This window comes from Sinohyriopsis cumingii, chromosome 15, assembly GCF_028554795.1.
Source record: "Sinohyriopsis cumingii isolate HCF-2022 chromosome 15, ASM2855479v2, whole genome shotgun sequence".
Taxonomy (NCBI): Eukaryota; Metazoa; Mollusca; class Bivalvia; order Unionida; family Unionidae; genus Sinohyriopsis; species Sinohyriopsis cumingii.
In genome coordinates this window covers 20382075-20409140 of record NC_142975.1, presented here as the reverse complement: position 1 = coordinate 20409140, position 27066 = coordinate 20382075, and the positions used below count along the sequence as shown (strand labels likewise).

The window sequence follows — 27066 nt, the reverse complement described above, 5'->3', positions numbered from 1 at the left end:
GTTAATAGTCTTCTAATCAAAAACTTGCATGGAATGAAAGCAACTTAAGTATGAACAATTCACACCCAAAAGGAATTTCAAATTGCAATTTATTTGGTGTTCATATTCACAAGTTTCTGCATGGGAATGTTTAAGTTCATACTAGTCTGAAAGTGCTTACTTATAAAATAACTCTACTGTCACAAAAGATAGTGAATACATCTCCATTCAAGCCAGGACATTATATATTACAAAATTAGTTTCGAATTGAGAAATATTGTCTTATAAAATGGGGAAGAAATTACAAAACAAGACTTGGATTGACTCCAAATACTTCCAAAAAAAGGATGCCATGTTTGATTAACATCTTAATGGTCCTACTAAACCTTTACATGAAATGGCTTGAAATAAGTAAATGTCTTGAAATATGTAAATGTCTTGAATACTAAAAGGCTATTTTATTGTGTATGCTGGAATGTAAACTTGGCCAAAGTCATAACTGGAACAATTGTAAAAGAGATTAAGATATTCTGGAGTACCTTGTCTGGAACAGTTTGCCTACTGATACCAGGGCATCAACAAAATATGGACACTTTCAAAACTGAATGCTTCAATTACATACTAAAAATGGTCTGATGTACTCGTATTAGTAATATCACTAATACAACAACACATGTATATCATTGTAGTCTGAAGAGAAGTCCTCTTGGTCGAATACTATTATGTACTGAGTAGCTTTCTATCTATAATGAATTATTGTTATTATTAATTATCATAAATGACAGCCCAGTTAATATGGGATTTTGTCCCTAAATAATCTGGTTTTCAAACCAAAAATGTTCTATTTCAAGAAGGCAAAACAGTTTGATACATATATTCTGCACAAATTAACATTGAAAATATCTCAAAAATGAAATTACTTTTTATTTTCAATTTAATGAAGATAATCTGAAAAACGATTTAGCATAATTTGATATTTTTTGCGGTATGGAGTGTTCTGACTTTAAAACAAATTGACCCTTGTTGTTGGTGTTGTTGTAGGGTTTAACGCCATTTTTCAGCACACGAAAGGCTATACATGGCGGCCAGTATTAATGGTGGAGGAAGAACTCGGGGAAAACCCCAGAAAGAACCACCAACCCACGAGAAGCTACTGGCAAGCTTTCTCACATACCCACATTAGCCGAATCCTAGACTCGAACCCACGCAGACAGAGGTGAGTTGGCAGTGATCCGTAACGGAGAGCGCTTTAGACAACTCGGCCACTCGGGGCCCCAATTGACCCTTGAGTGCATAATATATCATGGAGGTACTTGACTGCATTCTTTGCAGAAAATATACTTTTTGAAATATATCGTCTTTTTCATACTTTGATGTTTACTTACAAAAATATGTAACAAAGAATAACCTACTCAGTTGGTAGACAAAGTGCTTGGTATGTATGCCAGAGGTCTCAAGTTTCAATCCTGTATAAAATATTGTTTTTTCTCTTTTGCTATCTTTTTAACTTTTCAGAATCAAGTTGATATATTTTACCTTTAAGCAGAGAAACAAATCACTTATGGTTTTTCTGCATATTGCTTATTTGTTGTTTTAAAAAGTATAGTTGTAGTATTGTAGCATTTTTGCTTGCTATTGGATAACACAGAATGTATAGTTTTGTATTAGGCTATGTGCTCAGGTAACAGCTATAAATAGTTGATACATACAAAGGCTTATGTTGGCATTCAACCAAAATGCTTTATTGAGGATGATTTCTCACCAAAACATACCTTGTCCTTTACACACTTGGAAAACTTTATTCTTCACAAAATTAGTTGTGGAATTCCTGAAATAGTCAAGAGAGATAAAACAAGACTTTTTTTTAGGTGAATTCAAAATATTGTAGCTGAATTAAGCTAAGTGAAAAATTAAATCATACCAAACCAAGTAATAAGATTGAAATTAAAAAATCTCAGTTTTATGATATGGCCATGCAAGCAAGATTCAACCGCATGTCACTTCAACAGAAAAAAAAGAACTAGAGTTACTGATAACCACCCACTCAAGTAGTTGCCCATTTCTGGCTGATTCTACCCACCCACCCCAGGGGCTTGCAGTGTTAAAAAAAATCGGCTCAAGCATAGGGCTTCTCAGATTGGGCCCATTCTGTATTTTAGGTAAGAAGCCATATGGCTTGTCGATAAAAATCTAATTTCCCTGAGAAAATTTTGATCATGCTGATGAAATGCAGACATTTATTTTCAATATGCTGACATGCCGTAACACTGTGTGTGATGCCAGAAAGAAAATTTTTAATCCCAAAACCCCTCATACAGTTGTGCTTTGAAAATTACAACTGTCAGTAATTATAGAAAAGATAAAAAAATGTTAAACACTTTAGTATATGCCTGTGACATGTAGCATGTATAAAACTTAAGCAGTCATGTTTGGAGCTGATGTAAAATTATTCTTCTGTCAGTTCAATTAAAGGCAATTAAAATGCAAAGAGGTCAGGTATAAACCACCACTGCATGGTTTACTTAATTGGCTCACAATAGCTAATGTATTGCATCTGAAGACTGTAATGTTATTTGTTACTGAAGAATAACTGCGAAGCCGTTCTACACTATTTATTAAATACAAGACATCAATACAGTTAGGAATGGGAGTAAAGACTGCCCTGAGAGTATGCTTTCCATGGAACATAAACCCTACTGAATGTATAACATAAACCAGCTGTTGGTGTGTATCAGTTCTAATCCAGTGTGGAATATCTGATTACTTTTACGGTCAAGTAATATTTCAAAGCTATTTAGATTAAGGCTTACACTACAAAGACTGCAGTAGGTGTCAGCCCATTGTGCTAATTTGCATAGGTAAAATGATCATGAAGTGGAACAACCCAATTAAGGTAAATCAAACATGCTAAATGTATGTAGGCAAACAAAAGCTGCTATGTATCCTTGCCTTGAATAAGAATGCTTAAGCCATCTGTATTAATGATTATTGACATGTTTGTGAACAGTGTCAACATTTTCCTGAAGTAGGATTTTACTCATATATATATAAAACACAAAGCATGACTATTTCTATTGTCAGAATAGTGTTCAAGTGTGATTACATTTTAAGGTGCTTTAGGAAGCAAAACAAGTAAAAAAATAAATTAAGAATTCAGTTGACAGAGTTATACTTTATGAAGCTCACCAGTGAATAAAAATGGAGGGGGGGAGTACATTTAATTCTTGGCACCTACAGCAAACAACATACTCACACGTCATTTCTGTGTGAACCATGCCTGTCGAAATAGGAGACCACCTGTAACATATTTGACACATTGAAATGAACATTCTGATTAGTTAACTGATCCATGCCTTTTGGTATGATTTTAGATATGAAATAGATTGATCGATAGACAATAATAAGCAAAAGCTTGTTCTTGGCACAGTTGATTTGTGCTGATAAAGTGTTACCACTCATACTGGACAGAGGTGTTTAATTCTAGTTCAGGCTCATGGAATTTTAGTCTGAGCTTGTCATTTTGTAATAGTCACCAGCCCTGGGCCCGTGTTCTAAATTTATTTTTTATTTGAGCACTGGCTTGTAAAAACTCCCTAACATAGTATTTTTCTTCTGTCATAAATAGCTGACAATATCTCTGACAAATGATTTTATGTCATTTTACCTCAAACTGCTTTATAATTTCAGTAGCTAAAAAAGAAATGCTATGTACATGCATTTATTTTGGCAAAACCTTTTCTGGTCATTATTAATTGACCATAATTTTTTAAAATCAGAAAGTAATCATTCATAATTGTTTTGTTGGTGAAATTTTAAATTAATTTAATGTCAGTTTTTTCAAGGAAAAACTTGCAAATCCATTTGTCTCAGTCCCTACTGCCCATGTATGCATCAGAGCCCATGTCAGAAAAGTAGTGGGACATTAATTCCTTGATTACAGTAGTTCTCATAACTCACTCCCAGTCCAACTTTGGTATAGGTGTATTACAATTTCCATGGTAGATATTAATGTGTCCTTCACATCTGAAATATAAATCAAACACTGATTCATAGCCATGATTTTTCCACCACTGGCATAGTTGCCTGTTCCAAGTACAAGGTAGAACATAAAACAAATCTTCATACTCCATTGACAACAGGGTGAAAAAATCTTGATCACCTAGATGACCTTTGAACATATATTTCTGAGTAAGCTTTTCAATTTCACCAGATATCAGCACTGAATTATATATTTTTGATTGTCTCATCTTGTCCAAGGCCAGTAACAGTACCCCACTGTTGAATCCTGTTAGACCATCCGGAGGTGGATCACCAACTCTTGTCTTGGTGTTAGCATTTCTGTACATGTGAAATGTGTGTCGATACACTGGTTGGTTCTCTCTTGCAATACCAATGATACATTTGTTGGAAAACTTGTCAAAAAGATGCCACAGCTGTTTGATGTCTGCATTAAATTTGAGGTCAGCATCCAGCATTATCACTCTGTTAAGATCAGGTAATACCACATGACTAGCAATGGAAAAGAAAAATAATGCATCACTGAAGTATGCACCAGGCTTGTAACTGAAATGTTTCTGCATTTCTTGAACAATATTATGAACCTTTTTTGTCAAGTTGTCAACATCTAGATGCAACAGCTGAAAAGAGAAATACAACAAATTATACCAATCAATGTGAGTACAAATTATATATTTGTAATTTACATTTAAATTAATAAATCTTGCATATTTCTCCTAAGTTATAAATCTAAATGCTACCTATAATAACTTTACAAGTTGGAGTCTGAATCTATCACTTGTAAAAAAAATGCACCAATCAACTATATATATATATATATATATATATATATATATATATATATATATATATATATATGAGAGAGAGAGAGAGAGAGATCAGTGTACATATTCTCTTAATTACCTCCATTTTTTCTAATGGATTGGGCACCATATCTCTTAATATTTCACTGACAATTGTTTTACTTTGTTCATCTCCAAGTATGTAGAGATTGATGGGAACTGAGGAAAATCTAAAAAGAGATTTTACTGTAGTCCTGAACTTTTCCTGAAGCCCATAATTGTTTGCAGCATTAGTGAAGGTGATTATAACATTTGGTTTCTCATTTCCTTCGGCTGTATGGAGAGATTCCGATTTACCTCCCTTTGTATGTCCAGAAACGGAAAGTTGCTGAACAACTCCGATATGCTCTATGTTTTCACCGTTTAAAGGTTGAGAATTGTGGTAAAGTTTGTTATTTTCAACCGAAAATCTAGTATCAATATTTCTGTTATATGTCATGTAAATCAAAACTATAAATATTATGCACACTGTGAACAAAAACAAATTTTGCAATGGTTGAAGACGAAACATTCTACCGACGGCAGGCATTTTACCCTATTTGGAATAATACTCACTGAACCTAAAAAGTAGAAATGTGCCGCAGTCAACCACTGTGATTGACCAATGAAATCAATTGTTGGCAATGTTTATCAATGGCGGCAGGCAGAAAGTGTTTTTGAAGAAACGAAGCTAAATATTTTAGATTACTTTTAATATAACAGATATACAAGGTAATATAACTTACATACATGAATAAAACAAAAAAGCTTATTATCATCAACACGAAGTGATTTTTTGTTGTTTGCTACAACTAATAATAGAGCTCATAAATCTGTCCAGACTTGTTCTAACACAATTCCACAATTTTTCGATGTACAGTAGCGGAACTATTGTGACAGTGCGGCATGCCTTGGATAGTTTGTAACTTATTGGTTCTGAGTTTGACAATTCCCAGAGTTAAGATAATGGTCGAGAATATACGCATGTCGTTCCAACCAATGGTAATCTGGATTGAGACTTCTTAATATATCATCTTGATGGCCGTGTTACTGTTAAACTTCTGGGAACATGACCGTAAGACCCCCTTCGCACTTTGCGCCAGTTTAGACTGTTTCTTTCCCCCCAGTGACAATAAGGTATTAAAACTGCACTGAACCATGCACTTGCCATTTGTTAGCATACTTTCTAAACCACTCTTCCATCACAAAGTGTAGAAAATCCTTTTAGAATATTCTCACGAAATGCAAAATTTCTGCCTTTGGTTTTTTCTGTGCATGTCGCGAAACATTTCAAAAACAATTTGTCGTTGTCTCTGTAACAAACAATAAAAAATGGCAGATATGCTCTTGCATAAACATGCAGAGGATGCATACTGTTTTTACAGGTGAGCAAAACAGTGTTGTCTTTAAGGTGTGCATGATGGTTTTCTTAGTGTGAATACCAGAGAACATTAAAGGAAGGAAAAATGAGGGGGTATATAAGCAATTACAAAAATGAATTAAGTGACTTCCAGATGAACAAAGCCCATTATTGCTATTCATTCTGGTGACATGTGTTTGCCAATGTTCCAACAGGATTATCAACACTTTAAGATGGGAACCTTAATTGAAAGTGAGCCTGTTTGATTCAGGAGTGATTTATGCATATGTAAAAAAACAAAACAAGTTAACATACATACCTTGTAATTGCATGCAATGAAGTCAAAGTGCCTGACTTTTTAGTTGAGAGATTCAACCGTTTTTGTACCCCAAGAAGGGCAGAGTGTAAGTGGCCATCCAGACTTGCAACTGTTGAAAATAATGTTCAAGTAAAATTGGAGAAACTAATAATAAGCAAGGAGTGGGCATGGGATGGAGGCATTGCCCCATTTCACCTGAATATGCTTATAGAAAAGTTTCCACTAGATTATATTTGGACTGAAATTGCTGTCATACTTTTTCCTTAATGCAGGGCTAGTAAATAATGCTAGCAAGCTAGTATTTTGCTCATTATAATTCGTATGTGCCAGTAAATTGTTAGCTGAAAAAAGAAACTATAAGTTCCTTGCTTGTGATAGTTTATATTCTTAGCATGAAATATGCTAGTCTAGATTGAAAATAGCATTATTTTGCTGGTTGAAAATATTACAAAATCAGAATGCAGCTAGGACTAAAGATATTTAATTTTGATTGCTGTAATGTTGAAGGGCTTTAATTTAGAAATGAAGATTAACATCTGCATTGAATTTAAATGTTTAGCTTTCTATGGCCTTCTGTAGTCATCCCCTTTAGCATCAATAATGTGCACCCTCCTTTTGTGTGTCTCTCTATCTATCTATAACTATCAGATATCTCTTCCAAAAGCCATGGCTTAAAATTGACCATAGTGAGTAGGTGAGTTTAATAACCATCTGCGAGAGGCATACAGTTTCCAGTTGTTGACATCTTTTATGGGTTTATTTCAAAGGTGTCAGAAGTCATATATATGTAAAAATTTCAATTATATTTCTAAATAGGTTTTTAATAAACTATTTGCATACTGTCAGTGCTGGGGAATACACATGATATGTAACTGAAAAGGAGTCATCAGACCAGTAACAGTCTGGATTAGAGGAGATATAGGCATGTAGTAAAAATTGTAGAAATATGCTGAGCCATGGAAGTAACACAAGTTGCAGACATTTGTCAGGAATATTATATTAGTAACATCTTTTCTGTGTCACCCAATCTTATAAATGTAAATTGATTCTGACTCATGTTCAGCACTGTAACAGTAAATATAATATACCAGGAAAATATTGTCTCAGATAAGCAGGACTAGTATTACCATAGCGTTGTCCCAAGTAATCATGAATGGAGGGACTATTAGGAGAGAAAAAATGTGTTTCTGGTCAGCTGACCATCCCTGTTTTTCATTGCTGATTCTGGCACTTTTTTCCCCAGGGGTACAAAAAAATTAGAAAAATTACTGAAATAGATTCGTGCATCTAATTGAGCCATTTTGCCTTTTACTTTAAGTGCTTAGTACATTATATATACTAATCATTATAATATATATGTAAAGTAACTCCCCCCAAACCTACCTACCTGCCCTAATTTTATAATCATTGCAATAGGAGACACATTTTTTGGTCTTACTACCAAAATGCTGTCCCAAGTAACCTAGAATGTAGGAAGGACAGCTGTATGATAAAGAAACTATGACAACTATTGAGACTTTAATTTAACTTCCTTTATTTTGAAGAAATATATGTAAATATTTAAGTCAGAGTTTTCTGTATATTAAAGAGAGAATTTGCAATAATGTTGCCTTAATAAATTTATCTTCCATATGACTATGTTTGGAAATGAATTTAATTCCTATTAGATTCATAAAGAAAAGATCACTTTTTTCCTCAAGGTGGTCTAATTCTGCACAATAAGTCAGTAATTTTAATGCAGGTCTGTTACATACAAATTTTGACATTCAAAGATGTAATTGATTGAAGAGAATTAACATTTGTCTGCACCAGTTCGAGTCTCAGATTCAGCCAATGTGGGTATGTGATAAAGCTTGCCAGTAGCTTCTCGTGGGTCGGTGGTTCTTTTGGGGGTTTTCCCGGGTTCTTCATCCACCATTAATACTGGCCTCCATGTATAGCCTATCATGTGCTGAAAAATGGCGTTAAGCCCCACAATAACAACAACAACAAAGAATTAACATTATTTTCTATCGAGTTTATTTTGTTGTTCCTTATTGTTTTGATGTTCCTATTTTCCAAAGGCAATTTTTGAAGCTAAGTAATGATATTGGACTTTTTTTTCTCAGGGTTTCTGATAGAAGATGGATGTGGATATTGATGAAAATTTGCGAGCTCAGAGCAAGTTGTTGCTGAGGAAACTTAAAGAAAAGCAAGGAAAATTGCAGAGAATTATCAACCCATCCACAAATTCCAGTCACTCCATGAGCAGAGACTTGACAACTCCAGAGCTGTCTTGGGATCCAAATTTAGAAATTAAGCATGAAGATGCTAAATCAGCTCGCAGCAAATTAATTGAAATGTCTAAGATTATAAAGGATGATAAAAACAAATCTAATCTATCAAGAAAACAGCATACCATAAATCATAAGGAAAGCAAAATTGGAAATACTGGAAAAGTTAGCTTAGAATCAGACACACGAAGAAAGTCTCAGTTAACTGAAGTTGAGACAGATCCCAAATCCTTGGTGCAGAGAGAAAAGAAGGACAAGGATAGCACAGAATCTGACACACAGAGAAAGTCAGTAATAAATGATTTGGAGACTTATCCAGAATTGATCACGAGGACAGAAGATTTAAATCTTGATATGGGTAATGCAAAGAAAAATTCTTGGAACAAAGATCTTGATGGAAACAAAGAAACTTTGAATGAGTTTGAAAAAAATAGTCCCATTTTATTGAAAGATAACTTGCATTTGAAAAACAAAGGAAAAGAAACAAAGGAGACTCCTATTGCTGTTCGCAGGAGGAGAATCATTGATAAAAATGTAAAAGTGGATGGCGACCTAAATGCAAGTCACCAGGTAGACTGTACGGAAGAGTATCCACATCTGAACTTCAGTTACTCTAATGTTACTGATGAAGATTTAAATTTCCTTCAGTCTAGGTTAGACACATCACCAAAAAGAGCCTTTGTGAAGGATGAAGGTGACCAAACCAGGGTGAATTTTGAAGAAACTCTTGAGAATCCAGCAAACAACAGAAAAATTGCCAAATTCATTCGAGAGGCAAACAAGCCGAAATCCATTCTATTGACTAATGGTTCTAGACAAAATAAGGTAATTCCTGACACAATGAATGTGAATACCTGTTCAGATCCCTCAACCGTAGGTCTTAAATGTACATTTTAGGATCAATAAATAAATTACATTTTTATTTCACTCATTTCTAATCCGGAAAAAGCAGATAAAACCTCTAAATAGATCATTTAAATGATACAAAGTAGTTAGTTGGAATTAGTTGATGTTAAAGGATTAATTATAAGCTGATCATAACCAATCAACTTTCAGTTTTACATTAATTGGTTGGATATATTTTTTGTTTGTTTCAATGGATAATATCATTATTACATGGTGAGTAACAGATAAATTGCTTGTAAAGTTGAATGGTTTACTAACACATTTGTCAGGCAGTGGAAGCTATATTCACATATTTGACTTTTCTATGGTAATTTTATCTCAAAACAGTAATAAAACTAATGTTTTAATTGTTTATATTTAGTTATAGAAAATCATAAGCACTCGTTCATTTTACATTTCCATCCAATCTTCAATTAATTTATGTGATGGTCATACCACTAATAGTAATTGCTTAATGTCATAGGTATTACATGAATGCTTATGCTACTCTTTCACATGTATAAGCAAGTAATTTGCATATTTATGACTAAGCTGTTTACTATACAGTGGCAGATTTAGAGGGACCAGGAGGCAGGGCAAGACAAACCCTCCTCACTTTCCAAAAATAAAGGAAATTAAAAAAATATATAAATTTAATCAAACCCTTTGCCAGTTCACACAAGGCAGAAACTGATATTTTCATATACCCACCCGTTTTATTAATCCAAACTACACTCCTGATTATATGTAAGTTTGTTTGAATATATGACAGATATTATGAGTTACCCTCATTGAATTAGAAAATAGTAGCAGAATACTTCATTAGTAGTTGTAGTCGAACAAGACTTTCTTGTTTATTAAGTAATGCTTGCTGTTACTAAAATTTGAACAACCAGATACTCATAGCTGTATACCAGGGCATATTTTCTGAGAATCGGTGTAATCTCCTGCACATTTTTCACAGGGTCAGAGAGGGAAAATGGGTCAAAGAAGGGCAATAGTAGGTCAGTTGTAAAGGATAGAAATCAGAGGTCAAAGAAGGGCAATAGTAGGTCAGTTATAAAGGATAGAAATCAAGGTCAAAGATTATCAATATCATGTCAGTTATAATGGATAGAAATCAGAGGTCAAAGAATGGCAATAGTAGGTCACTTATAATGGACAGAAATCAGAGGTCAAAGAATGGCAATAGTAGATCAGTTATAATGGATAGAAATCAGGTCAAAGAATGGCAGTACATGCCAGTTATAATGGATAGAAATCAGAGGTCAAAGAATGGCAATAGTAGGTCACTTATAATGGATAGAAATCAGAGGTCAAAGAATGGCAATAGTAGGTCACTTATAATGGATAGAAATCAGAGGTCAAAGAATGGCAGTAGTAGGTCAGTTATAAAAATAGAAATCAGAGGTCAAAGAATGGCAATAGCATGTCAGTTATAATGGATATAAATCAGAGGTCAAATAATGGCAATAGTAGGTCAGTTATAAAGGATAGAAATCAGAGGTCAAATAATGGCAATAACATGTCAGTTATAATGGGTAGAAATCAGAGGTCAAAGAATGGCAATAGTAGATCGGTTATAATAGATAGAAATCAGAGGTCAAAGATTGGCAATAGCATGTCAGTTGTAATGGATACAAATCAGAGGTCAAAGAATGGCAGTAGCATGTCAGTTATAATGGATAGAAATCAGAGGTCAAAGAATGGCACTAGTAGGTCAGTTATAAAAATAGAAATCAGAGGTCAGAGAATGGCACTAGTAGGTCAGTTATAAAAATAGAAATCAGAGGTCAAAGAATGGCACTAGTAGGTCAGTTATAAAAATAGAAATCAGAGGTCAAAGAATGGCACTAGTAGGTCAGTTATAATGGATAGAAATCAGAGGTCAGAGAATGGCAATAGTAGGTCAGTTATAAATGATAAAAATCAGAGGTCAGAGAATGGCAATATTAGTTCATTTATAATGGATAGAAATCTGAGGTCAAAGAATTGTAATAGTAGGTCAGACATAATGGATAGAAATAGTGGGTCAGAAAAGAGCATGTGCAAGTTAGTTATAATGGATAGAAAAACAATAAGAGGTACCACTTTAACATGTTTCCTTATATGATATTATACCAAGCAGAAGAACAAGTCAATGAAGATTTGAGCAGTATGCTTTATTTTGTGTACCAGAAAATAATTTTGTATGGCTCAGACTCCCATTTAAGTTCATGCCATTCTTTTGCCATTTTGTTGTTAATTCTTTATGTTGTCTGTGGCCAAGTGTTTACTAATCATAGTGTTTTCTTATTGAGCATATCCACCCTGCAAATAAAGCAAATGTTTTTTCCAAGAAAGGCATTGTGTATTTAAAGATGTATTCTGAATTGATGAGTAAACATGCCTTGATGTATTCTGAATTGATGAGTGAACATGCCTTATCTTGCTTATATTCAGTGGACTGAAGTCAATTTATCAGTGTAACTTTAAATTGGTTTATCTCTCCCTTGTTAATTTAAGAATTTGAATACAGTCATAATGTTGCTTAAAAATTTGTTGTTGGGGTAAAAACTTAATGTAATTCATCATGCATATAGCTTCCTCTTCATTTTGGGTGATGGTGGTGCATTGTTTACCATAATAAATATCTTCATCAGAGATTTTTATGAAACTAATTTTACCTTGAATATGATTTAGTTTATGAAATTTGACATATTCAACAATTTCTATCAGTGTTTACCATGTAACCATAGTTTCTTGATCAAGCTCACTGTAAGTTTTTTCTAATTAATTGTTTATTATGCAAAAAATCAAATTCAGCTGTCCAACACTACAATTTCTGCCAGATAATTTGCATGTAATTAATATAAATTAAAAAACAAAAACAACAGCTAAAGTATTATAATAATATGGAACAGTTTGCATAAGTCTATATGCAAAACATGCATTGTGGTACAAGAAAAAGGAAATGTTATGGTTTACATACCAGAGCTTAATTAAATCTCTATCCATGTTTGAAATGAAAATATTAACAGGCATTTAGTTGAAGAAAATATAAGGGACCAACACCTCAGTCACTGTTTCATACAAGATGTTCAGTTGGTTCAGATGTTTTAATGTAAGTCATGCTAATTTTTGCAAGAACATAGAACTTAGTGCAAATAGTCATAAATATTTTTACTGTAAATACATGATTGGAACAGTGTTTCAGCTTAAAAGTTGTCAAAAGTCTTTGAACAAATGAGACGTGTTGATAATTAGGTAGACACTTTCTATATTTGGCTAGGCCTATTACATCGGAGACAAGAGACTCCAACTGAAATATACAAGCAGCTGAGTTTGCTGTGCCTCCATACCATTTATGTAAGAAAAAATATACCACATGACAGAATCGACTGAAGGAAGTCTTGAAGAAATCTTTGAATGGAGCTCTTGCCACCAAAATTTATTAATATTAACTCCTCATGGTAAATTCTTTGAATAGGAAATTATGCCAATAGCCAGAAATTACATTGGTAATAACGATATACTGTATGGTATTTGTTCAAGAATCAAGTTTTTAAAGGTCAATCTGTATTCAAAGGTCAGCTCTGTACAAAGACAGTGTAGCCTTTTCCCATAGTTGTCTGCTTGCTATTGACAGGTTGCCTGTAATTTTTCTTTGATTTGATGTTTAATTATGCATTTGTGGAAGTTTATTTTCTCCAGAAATTGCATCACTTTCATCAGCAGTACTCTCTTGAAAATATCTTATATCATGACTTTTGAGAGTAGAATGTTCAAATCTGTTAATAACTGAAGAAGACTGCTTTATTAATCTTAGTAAAATGTCCCTTGAAATTTGATCACAGCTTGTATTTCTAGCAATCCTTAGCTTCAGCAGACCCTTTTGCTAAATTCATTAAAACTATCAGCTACACAACTCTACATAAATGCACTGTTGGTCAGGCCAGAATGTGACATTTAAGGCATAAACATTGTACAAACAAATCCCCAGGCATATATATATACCTTATTGTCCAGCTCTAAATTACAATGTATGTTCAGGGTTAACATCTATAATTTATAATGGCAAAAAATAATGGAACTATGCAATGAAGAGACTGGTAAGGTATATTGAATGTAAAGTAGTTGTTACTTTTTTGAAGGTCAAAGGTTATTCATCACTGGTTTGTCATTGATAATTGTGTATCACTTTGTATGGCACTGTGATGTTATCATCAATGTCTTCCTTGCCAAGCAAAAGCAAACGAAATCAATCTGCTATCAAAAATGGCCACCCCATTACTAAAATTAGAAACAAAATTAGAAACAAAATTTAAACAACTTTTCAAAGACTGATGAACAAAGTTTAAAAGAAATCATCCCGGCTTAGATGGCTTTCAGGTTTGTACAACTATTGCTGGTCTGCCACCAATTATAGCCACTGTTACTAAAAATAGTAAAACATTAAATTTAAACAAAAGCACTGAACATAAATTGATCTTTTTTTTTTTAAACAGAAAGCAGTCTGATATGAAGACCTTTCAGCTTTATGTACATATTAGCAATCTTCTATAAATATGGCAAAAATGAAGACCTTTCAGCTTTATGTACATGTTAGCAATCATCTATTAAATATGGAAACCTCTTAATGACTACTACAATAGAATTTAACCAAGCTTGATGGAAAGTATCAGAGGTTGAAGACCTTTCAGATTTATGCAAATTGTGTTAATCTGACATTAAATATGGCAAGACTACCAACATTTAAAAAAAAACAACAAAAATTAGATGACTTTTTCTCCAAAACAACTAAATAAACTTTGACTAAACTTCATTGAAAGCATCCTGGCATGAAATTTCTAAAAATAGAAAAACCCACTATTTTAAATTATGAAAAAAGATCTGCAATAGAGGGTTTCAATTTCTTACTGCAGATGCTGATCTGCCTTCAGATATGGCCTTGTTACTAAAAATAGAAACAACAATAAGCGATTATTTCACAAAAACTGCTCATCATTATTTAACCAAATTTGACAGAAAGCATCTAGGCTTTAAAAGTTTTTCAGATTTGTACAAATTAATGCCAATCCACCATCAAATGTGGTGGTTGCTGTTACACAAGATATTGTAAAGCTTTAAACAACTCAGAAAGTACTTGGCAGAAATCAACCAGATTTGACAGAATGCATTCTGGTAATAAAGGCTTATAAATATTTACAGCTATGGTGGTTCACTGTCATATACAGTTGCCATTACTAAAAATGGAAAATACTTGAATGATTTATACTCAGTCACCACTTAGTGGTTGATAAAAATGATGCTTAAATATGGCTAACATTACTGAAAGTAGAAAAACATGTATGCAACTTTATTTAAAAAAAAACTCCTGAAAAGTATTTGACTAACTGACACAAAGCTTCCTGGCATAGAAGAAGTTCAGTTTTGGAAAAAAGATGGTTATGTGCCATGAAATATGGATGAAAATACAAAAACTTGAAAGGACCACTCTAGTGGCCTAGTGGTTAGAGCATCTGCCTCAGATGTGGGAGGTCGCAGGTTCGAACCCTAGCTGAATTATACCAAAGACTTGCAAAAATGGTACTAAAGCAGCCTTGCTAGGCACTCAGCATTAAGCGGTTAGTATTAGGACTGGTCAGCCTGGTGTCAGAATAATGTGACTGGGTGGGACATGATGCTACATGTCTGTGGCATGATGCCCCAGTGCTAGATATCATTATAAATTTCCAAAATGCAGACATTGTAGTGATATGCCTGAATTTTTTTTAAAGCTGTGTCAAAAAATCCAAATCACACACACAAAAACTACAGAAAATCTTTTATACATTTATTTTCACATTAACAGCACTGGAAGAAATTTCAACAGAAGACATCAAACTGACCAAGATTTCAGGGCCAGCTATTCTTGCATTTGTATATTGGGCAGATGTCACCAGAATGTGAGATCTCGGGTCCACTTGGGTCTCTTGTTTCAGAAATGCTTTTAAATAACAGTGGGATTTTTTTATGAAGCTCTTAATGCTAGAATTTTGAGGGGCAAAAAACCTTTTTCATATTAAAATTTTCATGCTTCAGTGATTTCATAAAATGTTTGTGTTTAGCTCTCCTTCTGTGTCCATTTTCATTCTAGTCCACAAGCAAAGTTAGTTTCAGAACATCAGGATCACCCAGCAGATCTTTTCAACAGCTCAACATGACTGAGCAACAAGACCAGCGGCTACTTGGTTATGATTGGATTGCTGCCTTGATTGAAAATGATCCTGCTGCGATGGACCTGTCAGAAAATTTCTTTGATGAGTTGAAAGAATTCCGACGTAGGAATAAGGATGAGTGTATTAATGATTACTATATGGAGTGAGTATGAAGTGAAAATATTTCCATGTCAACCAACTTTTCTATTTTATTCTCCTCAGGTGATTACTCTGAATATATTTATATTCATAGGTATCACTATCTAGCTTCATGGTTTAAATTTTTGTATCAATTAAGAAATCCATGAAGTTGGTGAATTGACAGTATAAACAAAAATAGAATAATTGTCTGGGAAATACATGTATGGCATTTAGGATTATAATTGTAAAAATATATAATGCTGCATAAATAATAAAATTAGTCTTACATTAAGTTTCAACAATTACAAAAACATGAGTTTTCATTGCAAAATATTATGTGCTTTATGAATATGTCTTAAAAGTGTTTTTCATAAAAGAGATATGATGTTTGTCAGAATTAAAGCACTTAGGATTTATGGTTATATATATATATATATATATATATATATATATATATATATATATATATATATATATATATATATATATCGGGTAAAGTAGATGTAGTTATGAAGGTAAAATTGATTTACAAATATATTTATAAATTAATATGACATAAAAAAAAATTGTTTTCCCATAAACCTGCTATGGAAAATTGCCTTGCCTGCCTAAAATGCTGAATGCCTTTTCACTTCTTGAATTAAAACATAGAAAAGTTGTTAGAGAATTTAAGATGATTAAATCTTTTTAACTGTCCTTGTGAAAAGTTTGCATTATTTGTATTGGAGAAGAGTTTTGTATTGAGATTTGGGGACATTAAATAGTGGTTCCAATTTTACATTTGACCTGCAGCTTGTCAGCAGAATTGTTAAGATAGGTATATGCATAAGTAAAGCCACCATCTTTGTCCTCAGATCCACCAACATAAGACTTATTCCCTTCTAACACACTTAAAAAAATGTGACAGAAAATTTAATTCTCTTTGGTAATATATTACTGGGAAAGTACTGATGTCATCATGACATCAGAATTTGAGACAGTACATCACTGATTTTATTGTGCAAATTCTGAAATTCAGCCAATCAGAAACTCTGTTAGATTTGCAGGCATGTTAGAATTTAACTTTATTATTTTTAGAGGCCCACAATACCTTTGGGAAAATAGAGACAAAGAAGACCCAGTGGTAGCAAAGGCGTTGGAGGATACCAGTGAGTAAATACATGCACTAAATTTACACATATAAAACAGTAAAACATGTCTTGAGACCACTGCTCTGAGAGACCACCTGTCTTGAGAGACCAGTTTCTCCATACACAGATATTTATTATATAGTGTTATGACCTGTCATGAGAGACCACCTGTATTGAGAGACTGTTATGTTTTGGCAGAAGGGGTGGTCATTCAAGACAGGTTCTATTGTACTGCTGATAATATATGAGGAAAAAGGAAGGTTAATTTTGTAGAGGTAGCCCCCTCCCCTCCACAAGATCAAGACATACTTGCTATCACTAAATCTTGCATTTTTTAATCAGGTTCTGACATGCTATTTGCAAAAAGCAAACAGACTTTCCGTAAGAATAGCATAAAATCACTTTCCTTATTTGCTGTTTATAGCAACTGTATATGACCCCTTTCCAAGGAAACAGACTGGTTTCTTAAAAAGTGTACTTTGCCTAACAGATAATTTTATTGATATGCTATTTAGTTAATGAACCATTCCATATTTTTAAACAAATTGACACCAGACGTAAAGTGAAACAGTTTACAGTGTTAGTTGTGGATGTTATATGATGGAAAATATTAGAGCAGATGGATCCTTTCAAACTTCAAAACCTGTCAGATCAGAAAAAGGGACAAATCAACACCGCTTTACAAACTTTAAAAGAAGAATGTAGAAGTAATGTAATACAGCATACTGAGCACCTCACCATGATCATTGCAGGATTCCAGTTCACAATCATTCAGCCAAAGTTAACACCATGTAGACTAGTTGAAGTGAGTGCTGAATATAAATAATTTTTCAGTGTATTTTGTGTTTGTATTCTGGTTCTAATCCATATGGATTTTGACCTTTGTGACGAGAATTTTTACTAGCTACAGAACCAGGTTAGTATTAGAAATGCATCTTTTTCATACGTGCTGTAATTCTGGCATATAATACATAGATAACACTTTTTCGGACCACTCTGGTGGCCTAGTGGTTATAGCGCCCACCTCAGAAGCAGGAGTTCATGGGTTCGATCCCCAGCCGAGTCATACCAAAGACTTACAAAAATGGTACTAACAGCTACCTCGCTTGGCACTCAACATTAAGAGGTTAGTGTTAGGACTGGTTGGCCTGGGTCAGGATAATGTGACTGGGTGGGACATTGTGCTACATGTCTGCGGCATGATAAACCAGTGCTAGACATCACTATACATTGCCACACTGCATACATCGTAGTAATATAGCTGGAACATTGTTAAAGCTACATTAAAAATCCAAATCACACATACACACACACACACACACACACTTTTTTTGCCCAGATTACACATTTTTGCCACTTATAATAGCAGTAATTGTGCTTATACCTCTCGGATAGTTAATGTTTTGCCTGATTTAGACCACTCCAGTGTCCTCAGTGGTTAGAGCATTTGCCTCTGATGCAGGAAGTCACAGATTTGAAACCCTATTAAGTCATACCAAAGATTTATAAAAATGGTACTAACAGCTGTCTCGCTTGGCTCTAAGTATTAAGAGGTTAATATTTGGACTGGTCAGCCTTTTGTCAGAATAATGTGACTGGGTGGGACATGATGTCACTTGTCAGTGGCATGATGCCCCAGTGCTAGATACCACTATAAACTGCCACACTGCAGACATCATGGTGACATGTCTAAAATTGTTAAAGCTATGATACAAATCTAAATCACACACACAACACAGTTTACAATGAGGGACTGATGTACATGTATTTTTTCTCACAACATGGGCTCAAAAAAGATAATAAAAACAATTTTGCATACAATATATCTTGAAAGTCATATGGCATACACCATACTGATTTGTGGGCAGCATATGCTTTTCCATTGCACTGCTGTATCATTACATGCTTTTCCAAGATAAGTGAATTTGCAAACAAACTGACTGAAAGTACATAAAGAAATTCATAATTATTAAAATTATTCTAAACAGTTTATTCTTTAAGTACATTATTCAATCATAATATCTTGGGAGAACAACTACGACCTCGCAAATCCATCCCTGCCATGCTAAAACCTTTTTGCTAAAAATCTAAAAGCTATCTGCCCACCTAGGTGGCTGTTGGACAGAGTGATCTCCCCTTCATACAGGAATTGGCAACAAATTCCATGAATATATTAGCTACTATAGTACTTCTTCACGTCAAAGGTAATTATACTTTTCTATATTTCCAACATTTCTATCTTCTCGTGACGACAAAGTTCTGCCTTTACATTAAAGCACTTTTTCTTTCACTTGCTGGTATCTACATACATGCACCAGTAGCTTGTGCACAATAGTTATTGCTATAGTTTTAATTTATATGTGCATGCAAGACTGTAGTGGGCTATAGAAAGCTCTTATCTTAAATTAATTCTATGACCAGATACATACAGGCAAGTTTTCTATTCCAATGCATTTAGCATCTGGATGCCAAGCTTTACAGATTTTTCTGTCCAGGCCATCATTAACAGCCTTCCTATAGGTAGTATTATGAATTGATAATATGTATTGATGCTTCATTTGCCTTCATTAGGTCATCTGCTAGCATTGCTTCCACCAGTGTTTTCATGAGACCATCCCTATCTCAATAACATACAGTCCCCACATCCTGTCCTTATCTCAGATTCTAGTAGGAAGAAGACTCCAATCTTTCATGGCTGATTGGAGAAGATTTACCATGAAGACCTTGGGATCAAACAGTAGTTCTTGTGGACTCTGTATCATGTTCAGCACATATACGAAGCCTTTGTCCACAGCTCTTTCATCTACAGTGCAGATCTTATCAGTTGATCCTCAACCTAAGCAGTGTCTGCATGGTCATTAACAGTCATTGAAAGACATTGAAAAATGGATATCTCATTGAAAGTCTTTAATTTTATTTTGTATGCTAGCCTTTCCTCTATTACCAGAATACACTGGAATGAATCATATTATGCATAGCAACCCTTTCACAGGATGCCATTAATGCATACACATGTTTACTTTACCAAGTTTTTAAAAATTTTCTGCAAAGCAAGGTAGGCTAATGTATTAGCAGACTCATATTTCTGCAAGCATGAACTTGTAAAAAGTGAATATCCTTTGCATCCCTCAGTTTCAAATGATACATGCCAAATTGGATTGACTTATGACGGACATTATTGACAAAGTGGAATGCCAACAGTCCCAACCTTTGTCACACCAATCCTGGGTCCAAGGGCCAGGCTAATTGCTGCTCCCTATACTTTGGAATGGCTGAATGTATACACATCTAAACACCTTGGATTCTGAACGTGATACAGGAACTAAACATATCTTAGTACCTCTTGATCCTGATTATTCTACTAAAAAAGGAAATAAAGGACCAACTGGGTCAATATAGGGAGGCAATGGAATATAATTTCTGTGGTTCACTCCAGAGTACTTTATTCCAATGGAGACATTCATACCACAGTATTTAACTTTCTAGGATCTGATGAGAAACAGTTAGCACCCATCACAGTTAAACTTACCATTCTACCATCACTAGCACACTGAGCTATCGTAGAAGAGTGGATACTGCATGAAAGACATGTTTTATCTTCTATTTGTTTGGATTTCACCTGGCCAGTGGCACAGGACCGATGCCCAGGTGGACTTTTCATGGGGATTAAACTGGTGAAACAAGACACCAATTGAACTGCTCTCTCAAGAGCTTGATTAGTTCACCAATCATACAAATCCTGCCTCCTCACTACTCTGGCAGTCAGCAGGCACAAATAGCAATACTTTTTTTTGTACTCATCTGCTTACAGTTCCAACATGATGGATCAATATCGCTTATGAAGCCCCCCACTTGCAAGGGCATCATTGACTTACCTTTCATACTAGACCTACTTCCTCATTTGCATTAATGGTGGCAGGCAGAATACGCCTAATACCTACCTCATCAGTGGACCCAAATTATATTCAGCTCCAACAAGACAGGTCAGTTTCACTCATGATGGTACCCTCTTCCATTGCCTAGAACAGGCTCCAAGGGTAACCAGACTTTTGTAATGAAATCACTGTCTACTCTGATACTTCAGCTCAGAGTCCACATTCCCCAGTTTTTGCCTCTGAGATCTTTCATCCCAAAGTGCTCAACTCGATCTAGTGGAACTTATAGCTGTGGCACAACAAGTCACTTTTGCAGGCCATTTGACAGTTTCATAAGATGTGGTTTCATGACTTCCTGCTGGATTTGACAGTGGTAAAATTTTCCCTTTTTGGAATCCACTTCCTGATAGATGGAGTCTTCTCCAGTTGGTTTACCTTGATACTGTTTCACATACCTTATGGGACTGGAGATGGCACCTCGCTCCAACTCTTACCTATTCTCCTAAGGTATTATGATTAGGGTAACATATTTAAAGAAGAAACTAATTTTTTCTTGTAAAATATGTTTCTTCACAAATACATATCCAATCATAATACACATTCCCCCCATCAGCCGCCCCACAGTTACATACATATAGAGAGCATTTCTTCTGCCACATTAGTAACTGATATATTCATGGGATTTGATGCCAATCCCTTTACCAAGGGAGGTCACTCTGCCTGTCCACCAAGATGGGCAGATAAATTTATGCTTATTAGCTAAAAGTCTTAACCTGGGAGGGTTTGATTTGCAAGGTAGTAGTAGTTCTCCTAAGGTGTTATAATTGGGTATGTATTTACAAAGAAAATTATTTGACTAGTTTTCGTTTGAAGCATTTAGTCCTAAGTTGTCAATGTATTTGCTTTTGCCATAGATATATTCTTTGTTGTATGAGGGCATATTTAATGTAAGTTATGATATCATGAAAAGAGCTGGATGTTCTGTGCATGTTTGAAATGATAGTACTAAATCATTGTGAGAAAACTGTCAAATAAAGCCTAATAATGTTACCTTGAACAAGTTTTGGCATTCTTAAACATGATGAACCTTCTTGTCTTGATGATTATTATTCAGTCTGGTATTGTATGTTTTTCTTTTGCAGTATTCACAGTCTACTTCAGTGAATGTATATGTGTGTTTGCGTGTATGTATGTGTGTGTGTGTGTGTGTGTGTGTGTGTATATATATATATATATATATATATATATATATATATATATATATATATATATATATATGCCAAAATAAAATTCTTATCTATAAAGCTTTACATGCATAACACAGTTAAAATGTGTGAAAAATTATTCAGTCATTTTTATATCAACATTTTTCTTAACAGGTAAAGCCCGGTTCCTGTCAGGTAGCATTTTACCAGGGGTTGAAACATGTTATTTATGGGGACTGTTATAGGCCCCAAACTAAACCCAGGAACCTATTTTCTCTCAAACTGAATAGACTTAAGATTATATCAGAGTCTTTTTCACAGCTTACTTGCTATACAGTAGGCATACTATTTGGATGAACCTCAAAAATGTTTCAAGGAGATACTGAATTTCTTGGTTTGTTATATGTTTCACATTACACCAAAGGCTGCTGTTGCATCTGGTGTTTTTGGTGCAGTAGAGGTAGAAATGAAAACCATTGTTGGTGGCAGTATCTGATGGAAAATGGCTTGGTACAGATCTTTCATTGACTCAGAGAGCTATAATGCAAACACTCTAATGAGATTATGATTTGCTGTGAAAGCAATTACCTCTGCTAGAATATGGAACGAAATTCAGAATTTGAGTTAGTCCATATACTAGACAGAGTCGTAAGTGCTGTCTACTACAGTCATAAAAAACAAACATGTAGTGAAATATTTGGTCAATTAATGCCACTGTTAAATTGGACATAAGTACATAATGATTGTAATTTCACTTAGTGAGAAGAAATGGGTTCCTTTCTGGGATGATTTTATTTAATCTTGTTTTTTATAACCTTTTTACAATGCAACATCTGTCACTTGCAATCTCATTGTCACATGGGATTGGAAAAGTTTCACTGTTCTCTTAAGCAGCCAGAAGTTGCTTAAAAACCATGAACATTTACACTTTGTTACAAGAGTCATCTACTTTCACAACCATTAACACTTACACTTTGTAACATGAGAGTCATCTGCTTTCACAACCATCAACACTTAAACTTTGTAACACAAGAGTCATCTACTTTCACAACCATCAGTATTTACACATTGTAACATGAGTCATCTACTTTCACAACCATCAGCACTTAAACTTTGTAACACAAGAGTCATCTACTTTCACAACCATCAATATTTACACTTTGTAACATGAGAGTCATATGCTTTCACAACCATCAACACTTAAACTTTGTAACACAAGAGTCATCTGCTTTCACAACCATCAATATTTAAACTATGTAACATGAGAGTCATCTGCCTTTACAAGTTTGTTATATTTTTTGTTACATTGTTGGATTGATCAAGCCATTGCCCAGTCATGTACTTTTGAAATTTGAGCCTCTTGTTTGAAAAGATATTGAGAAGGTTGAAACATACTTTGTAAATTTCTAAGTGCTTGAAAACAAAATTTGGGATGTTTTACCTAACTGTTCTCTAACAAACTAGTGGATGTCATCATTACTCTTTCCATGTCATGCCATAAAGCTTAAAACTTTCCCCACACCTTATACTCAAAAGATAAGCTGGTTGTATCGTTTTGATTAAGTAAAATTGCCAGCTTCTATCCTTGAAAGAGATGATTTTGCAGGTGACAGATGGATAATTTGTCTAAGAAAATTTCATAACATTAAGAATGGGCATTGCTGCAAATACTGACAGTGTAGTTTTAAAACATTTTCATCCTCCTGTTTGCAGAAATAGGGTATTAAAGTCATGTGTTTATGTCCCTGCCATATTTTTGGGAGGGAGTATACAGTGTTAACAGTGTCTGACCATCTGTGTTGTACATTGTATGTCATGAATTTCATTTAACTTCTGGAAGATTTCGTTAATTGAAGCCAAAGATAAGTGCCATATCTATTCACTTAGAAGTTGAGTGTGCCTACACACTACTAGCAGAAACAACATAGACCCTGATCTGCAGGTGCATTATATGATGGCAGGTTTTGGTCTATGTTGTTTGCATTTTGGTCCAAGTTTTAAGTGAGTATTTACAGTATGAGAATTTATATTAAAAAAACTAGATGATCTTTGAATACCTCTATGTTCCATTGGAATTGAGACCTGTTGATTTGGGTATTTATCCATGCATTTTGAAGATTTCTTAAGTTGTACCATGTTTGCAGATACATTTCCTGCTGAATTTGAAAAATAGAGGTGACTTTTATCAGGATGAAAGTAGTTTTTATTAATGCTTTGTTTATCCTTGGAAGAACCAGTCGTACTTACCAACTTTATGTGATAACTTGAGTCATGTTTAAAGTTAGGTGGTTAGGCTAGGATTAATGCAGATAATTGATATTTTAAAAAAGCTAATGACATACTGTTGCATGAAGATTTGTGATGTGTATGTATATTCCCAGGACCATGCTGGTCTGGGGTATTTGGGCAAAACAGCCAGAACAGGGTGTAGTTAGTGGAACTGAAGTTGAGTGTAAAATGTTAAAATTTATACCGATCAAAATAATCACTCTAAACTTGCTTTTTGCTTATTTTCTTGTCAGGTGATTAAAATACTAGTGAAATAGTGTTAAAGGAAGTATTATGACTTTCCTTATTATGTTTCACTACAGTTTTTGTACATTAACATAGTTATGGCATAGTTATGGCAGCCTCGAACATAGGTTTCAATTTAAAATCATCAACTGTTTACATAGTAGAAGTACTTTTTCATACATTCATTGGATGATTATTTTTATTAATATTAGACCTAGATACATCTAAAATTGTCAACATTTTACTTTAGGTTTTAATGCATTGTATTAAAGTTAAAAGGGGTGAGAGAATGCTTGAAATCAAGGCGAAACAAAGTGACTTAGCTCCATGGTGACTGTTTAGCCCAAATTGCCCTCTAGATGCATAGACCCATTTAATTCCCATGATGCTTGTACTAATCCATCACCATAGTTATAATCCTCACATGTAACTGTTTTATCCATCAAGGGTTGTGTTTCAAATTTTATATATATTTTGTGAAAACATCCAGTTTTGTCCCAACCCATATAAAATAGTTTGTATTCATTTTAAGCTCTTCTGATCAGATGGAATGGCTTGTTGTCCATTCTTTGATGTCTGTTAGCAGACGTTTCTTATTCTTATTCTCCTAAACTACCTGAATATACAACTTTACAACCACATTCATTCCAGTTGATCTTAACTGAAAATGATGCTGCTTGGACATCATATGTGGCCTTCTTTAAAATTTTGTTTTCACTTTTCCAGAAGAATGGATGGTTATATCAACATAGGGGTTTTGCTCAAAGACTTAAAATAATGTCTAGTACATCCTAGATTCAAATGGTGCTGGACTGGTGTCTATCCTGAAAATTTATCAGTACTTCTTCTAAACATAAAATGATGTTGACATGGGATTTTCTCAAGAAGACTTCTTATGTCTGGTTTGTCCAAAAGATGGTCCTGCTTAGATAACCAGTATGTGCCATCTTGAAAATCTTGTTATCACTACTCCTGAATACATGGTCATATGAACATAGAGATTTTACTAAAGGACTTCTTATGAGGTCTATAAAAATAGATTCAGCTGTCAATACACTGCTAAACATTTTCAGTAAATTTTGAGAAAAAAACTGCCAACTTACTGCAGTCATGGCAAGAGGTAACAGTGATATGAGTACAGCAGCAGAGAGACTGAGCCCACCAACTGTTTCGTCCAACAGGACCATCTATCAAAAACATTTCTGATAGAAGGTCTTATTTCGCAAAATAAACCCTTCTAGCCAGAAACTATGATGACTAAATCCTCTTTTCTGGCTAACAGGGTTATTTCGACATTTCAAATATAATTTATCCCACTTCATCCACTTCATTATTAAATTAAGTAACAACTGTGTCTTACCTGACCCAGATGGACCTATGATAATCATTCGAACAGAATTTGGTAGCACTGAGTTATGTTTAATTGGCTCTCGTCGCTTTGACGCAGAAAAGTCAGTAATCTCCATTAGATATATCATAAAATAAATATGGATTTATATTGTGTGAAATGCCGAGCACGTACCCCAACTACGGATACAACAACAATTACAACAAAAAATAATCGACAAGCACTTACAGGCAAGTGTGAACGATGTGGCACAAAAAAATTTAGATTTATTTTAAAAAAAGCGGAGGTGATATTGCAGCCAAGTTAACAGAGCTGCCAGGAGCTCCGTGGGCTAAATACCCAGGAGAAAAACATCTTCCAGGATATAATTACTGTGGTCCAGGAACCCGACTTGATATCAGACTTGATGCTCAGGATCAACCAAAACCCGGTGAGTATCCGATAAACGCTATCGATGCAGCGTGCCATGCTCATGATGTAGCTTACCGAAGCAAGGATTTGCAACAGCGCCATCTCGCGGACGTGAAATTAATTCATGCGTTAAATGCCATCCCTGATAAATCTTTCAAAGAAAGGTTAGCATCCTGGTTGATAAAAACTGCAATGAAGGGTAAATTAGCGTTAGGTACTGGTATATAATGGAGTCGATTTATTATTCCCCAAGCGGATACTGGAGAGGTAACGCGACAATTAGTAAACTCGCTGAAGCAGCAAAAGTTACGGCGGTTACTGCCAAAAATTGGTTATCCCGACAGGCAATATGGCAAATTTATCTACCGCGCCCCAAACAAATTCACTTCGCGCATTTCGATGTTAGTGTGCCAAATGAGGTTCATCAAGCTGATATATTATTTCTGCCACATGATACTATCCGAAGACGCACATACAAGTACGTGTTAACCATAGTTGATGTTGCCAGTAGATACAAAGATGCGGAACCGTTAACAACTAAAACAGCATCTGAGGTTGCTTCTGCGTTTGAAAGAATTTATCGGCGAGGACCTGGACCACAAGGTGGTC

At 34.5% G+C, this 27066-nt stretch overlaps 2 protein-coding genes across 7 annotated transcripts in view; one reads left to right on the top strand and one right to left on the bottom strand.

Annotated features, from left to right (window-relative positions):
* Nucleotides 1–71: 71 nt before the first annotated feature.
* On the bottom strand, nt 72–5378 carry LOC149781384 (xyloside xylosyltransferase 1-like). Of its 2 annotated transcripts, none has more exons than XM_089935476.1 (2): nt 4900–5378; nt 72–4616 (listed from the first exon to the last, which is right to left on the bottom strand). In XM_089935476.1, exons 1-2 carry the CDS (start codon nt 5365–5367, stop codon nt 3933–3935), a joined length of 1152 nt encoding a protein of 383 aa, XP_089791602.1. In that variant the 5' UTR covers nt 5368–5378; the 3' UTR covers nt 72–3932. The 2 variants fall into 2 exon arrangements, with proteins under 2 accessions (XP_089791602.1, XP_089791603.1); XM_089935477.1 differs by having other exon boundaries at nt 5026–5378.
* Nucleotides 5150–27066, top strand: part of LOC149781383 (uncharacterized) — a 52291-nt gene continuing 30374 nt past the window's right edge. Inside the window, exons 1-5 of one of the 5 annotated variants that reach the window (XM_089935473.1) lie at nt 5150–5220; nt 8605–9594; nt 15773–15996; nt 17052–17122; nt 22359–22379. In XM_089935473.1, coding sequence (XP_089791599.1) covers nt 8620–9594; nt 15773–15996; nt 17052–17122; nt 22359–22379 — 1291 coding nt within the window. In that variant the 5' untranslated portion in view covers nt 5150–5220; nt 8605–8619. Of the gene's footprint in view, nt 5221–5445; nt 5550–5698; nt 5955–8604; nt 9595–15772; nt 15997–17051; nt 17123–22358; nt 22380–27066 lie in introns of those variants that run through there. The other 4 variants (XM_089935471.1, XM_089935474.1, XM_089935472.1 and 1 more) reach the window with 4 other exon arrangements.

Coding starts and splice junctions, on each gene's coding strand:
- LOC149781384 (XM_089935476.1), bottom strand. CDS start 5,367: ATGCCTGCCGTCGGTAGAATGTTTCGTCTTCAACCATTGCAAAATTTG. Junction 4,617..4,899: donor ATCCATTAGAAAAAATGGAG/GTAATTAAGAGA, acceptor TTCTCTTTTCAG/CTGTTGCATCTAGATGTTGA.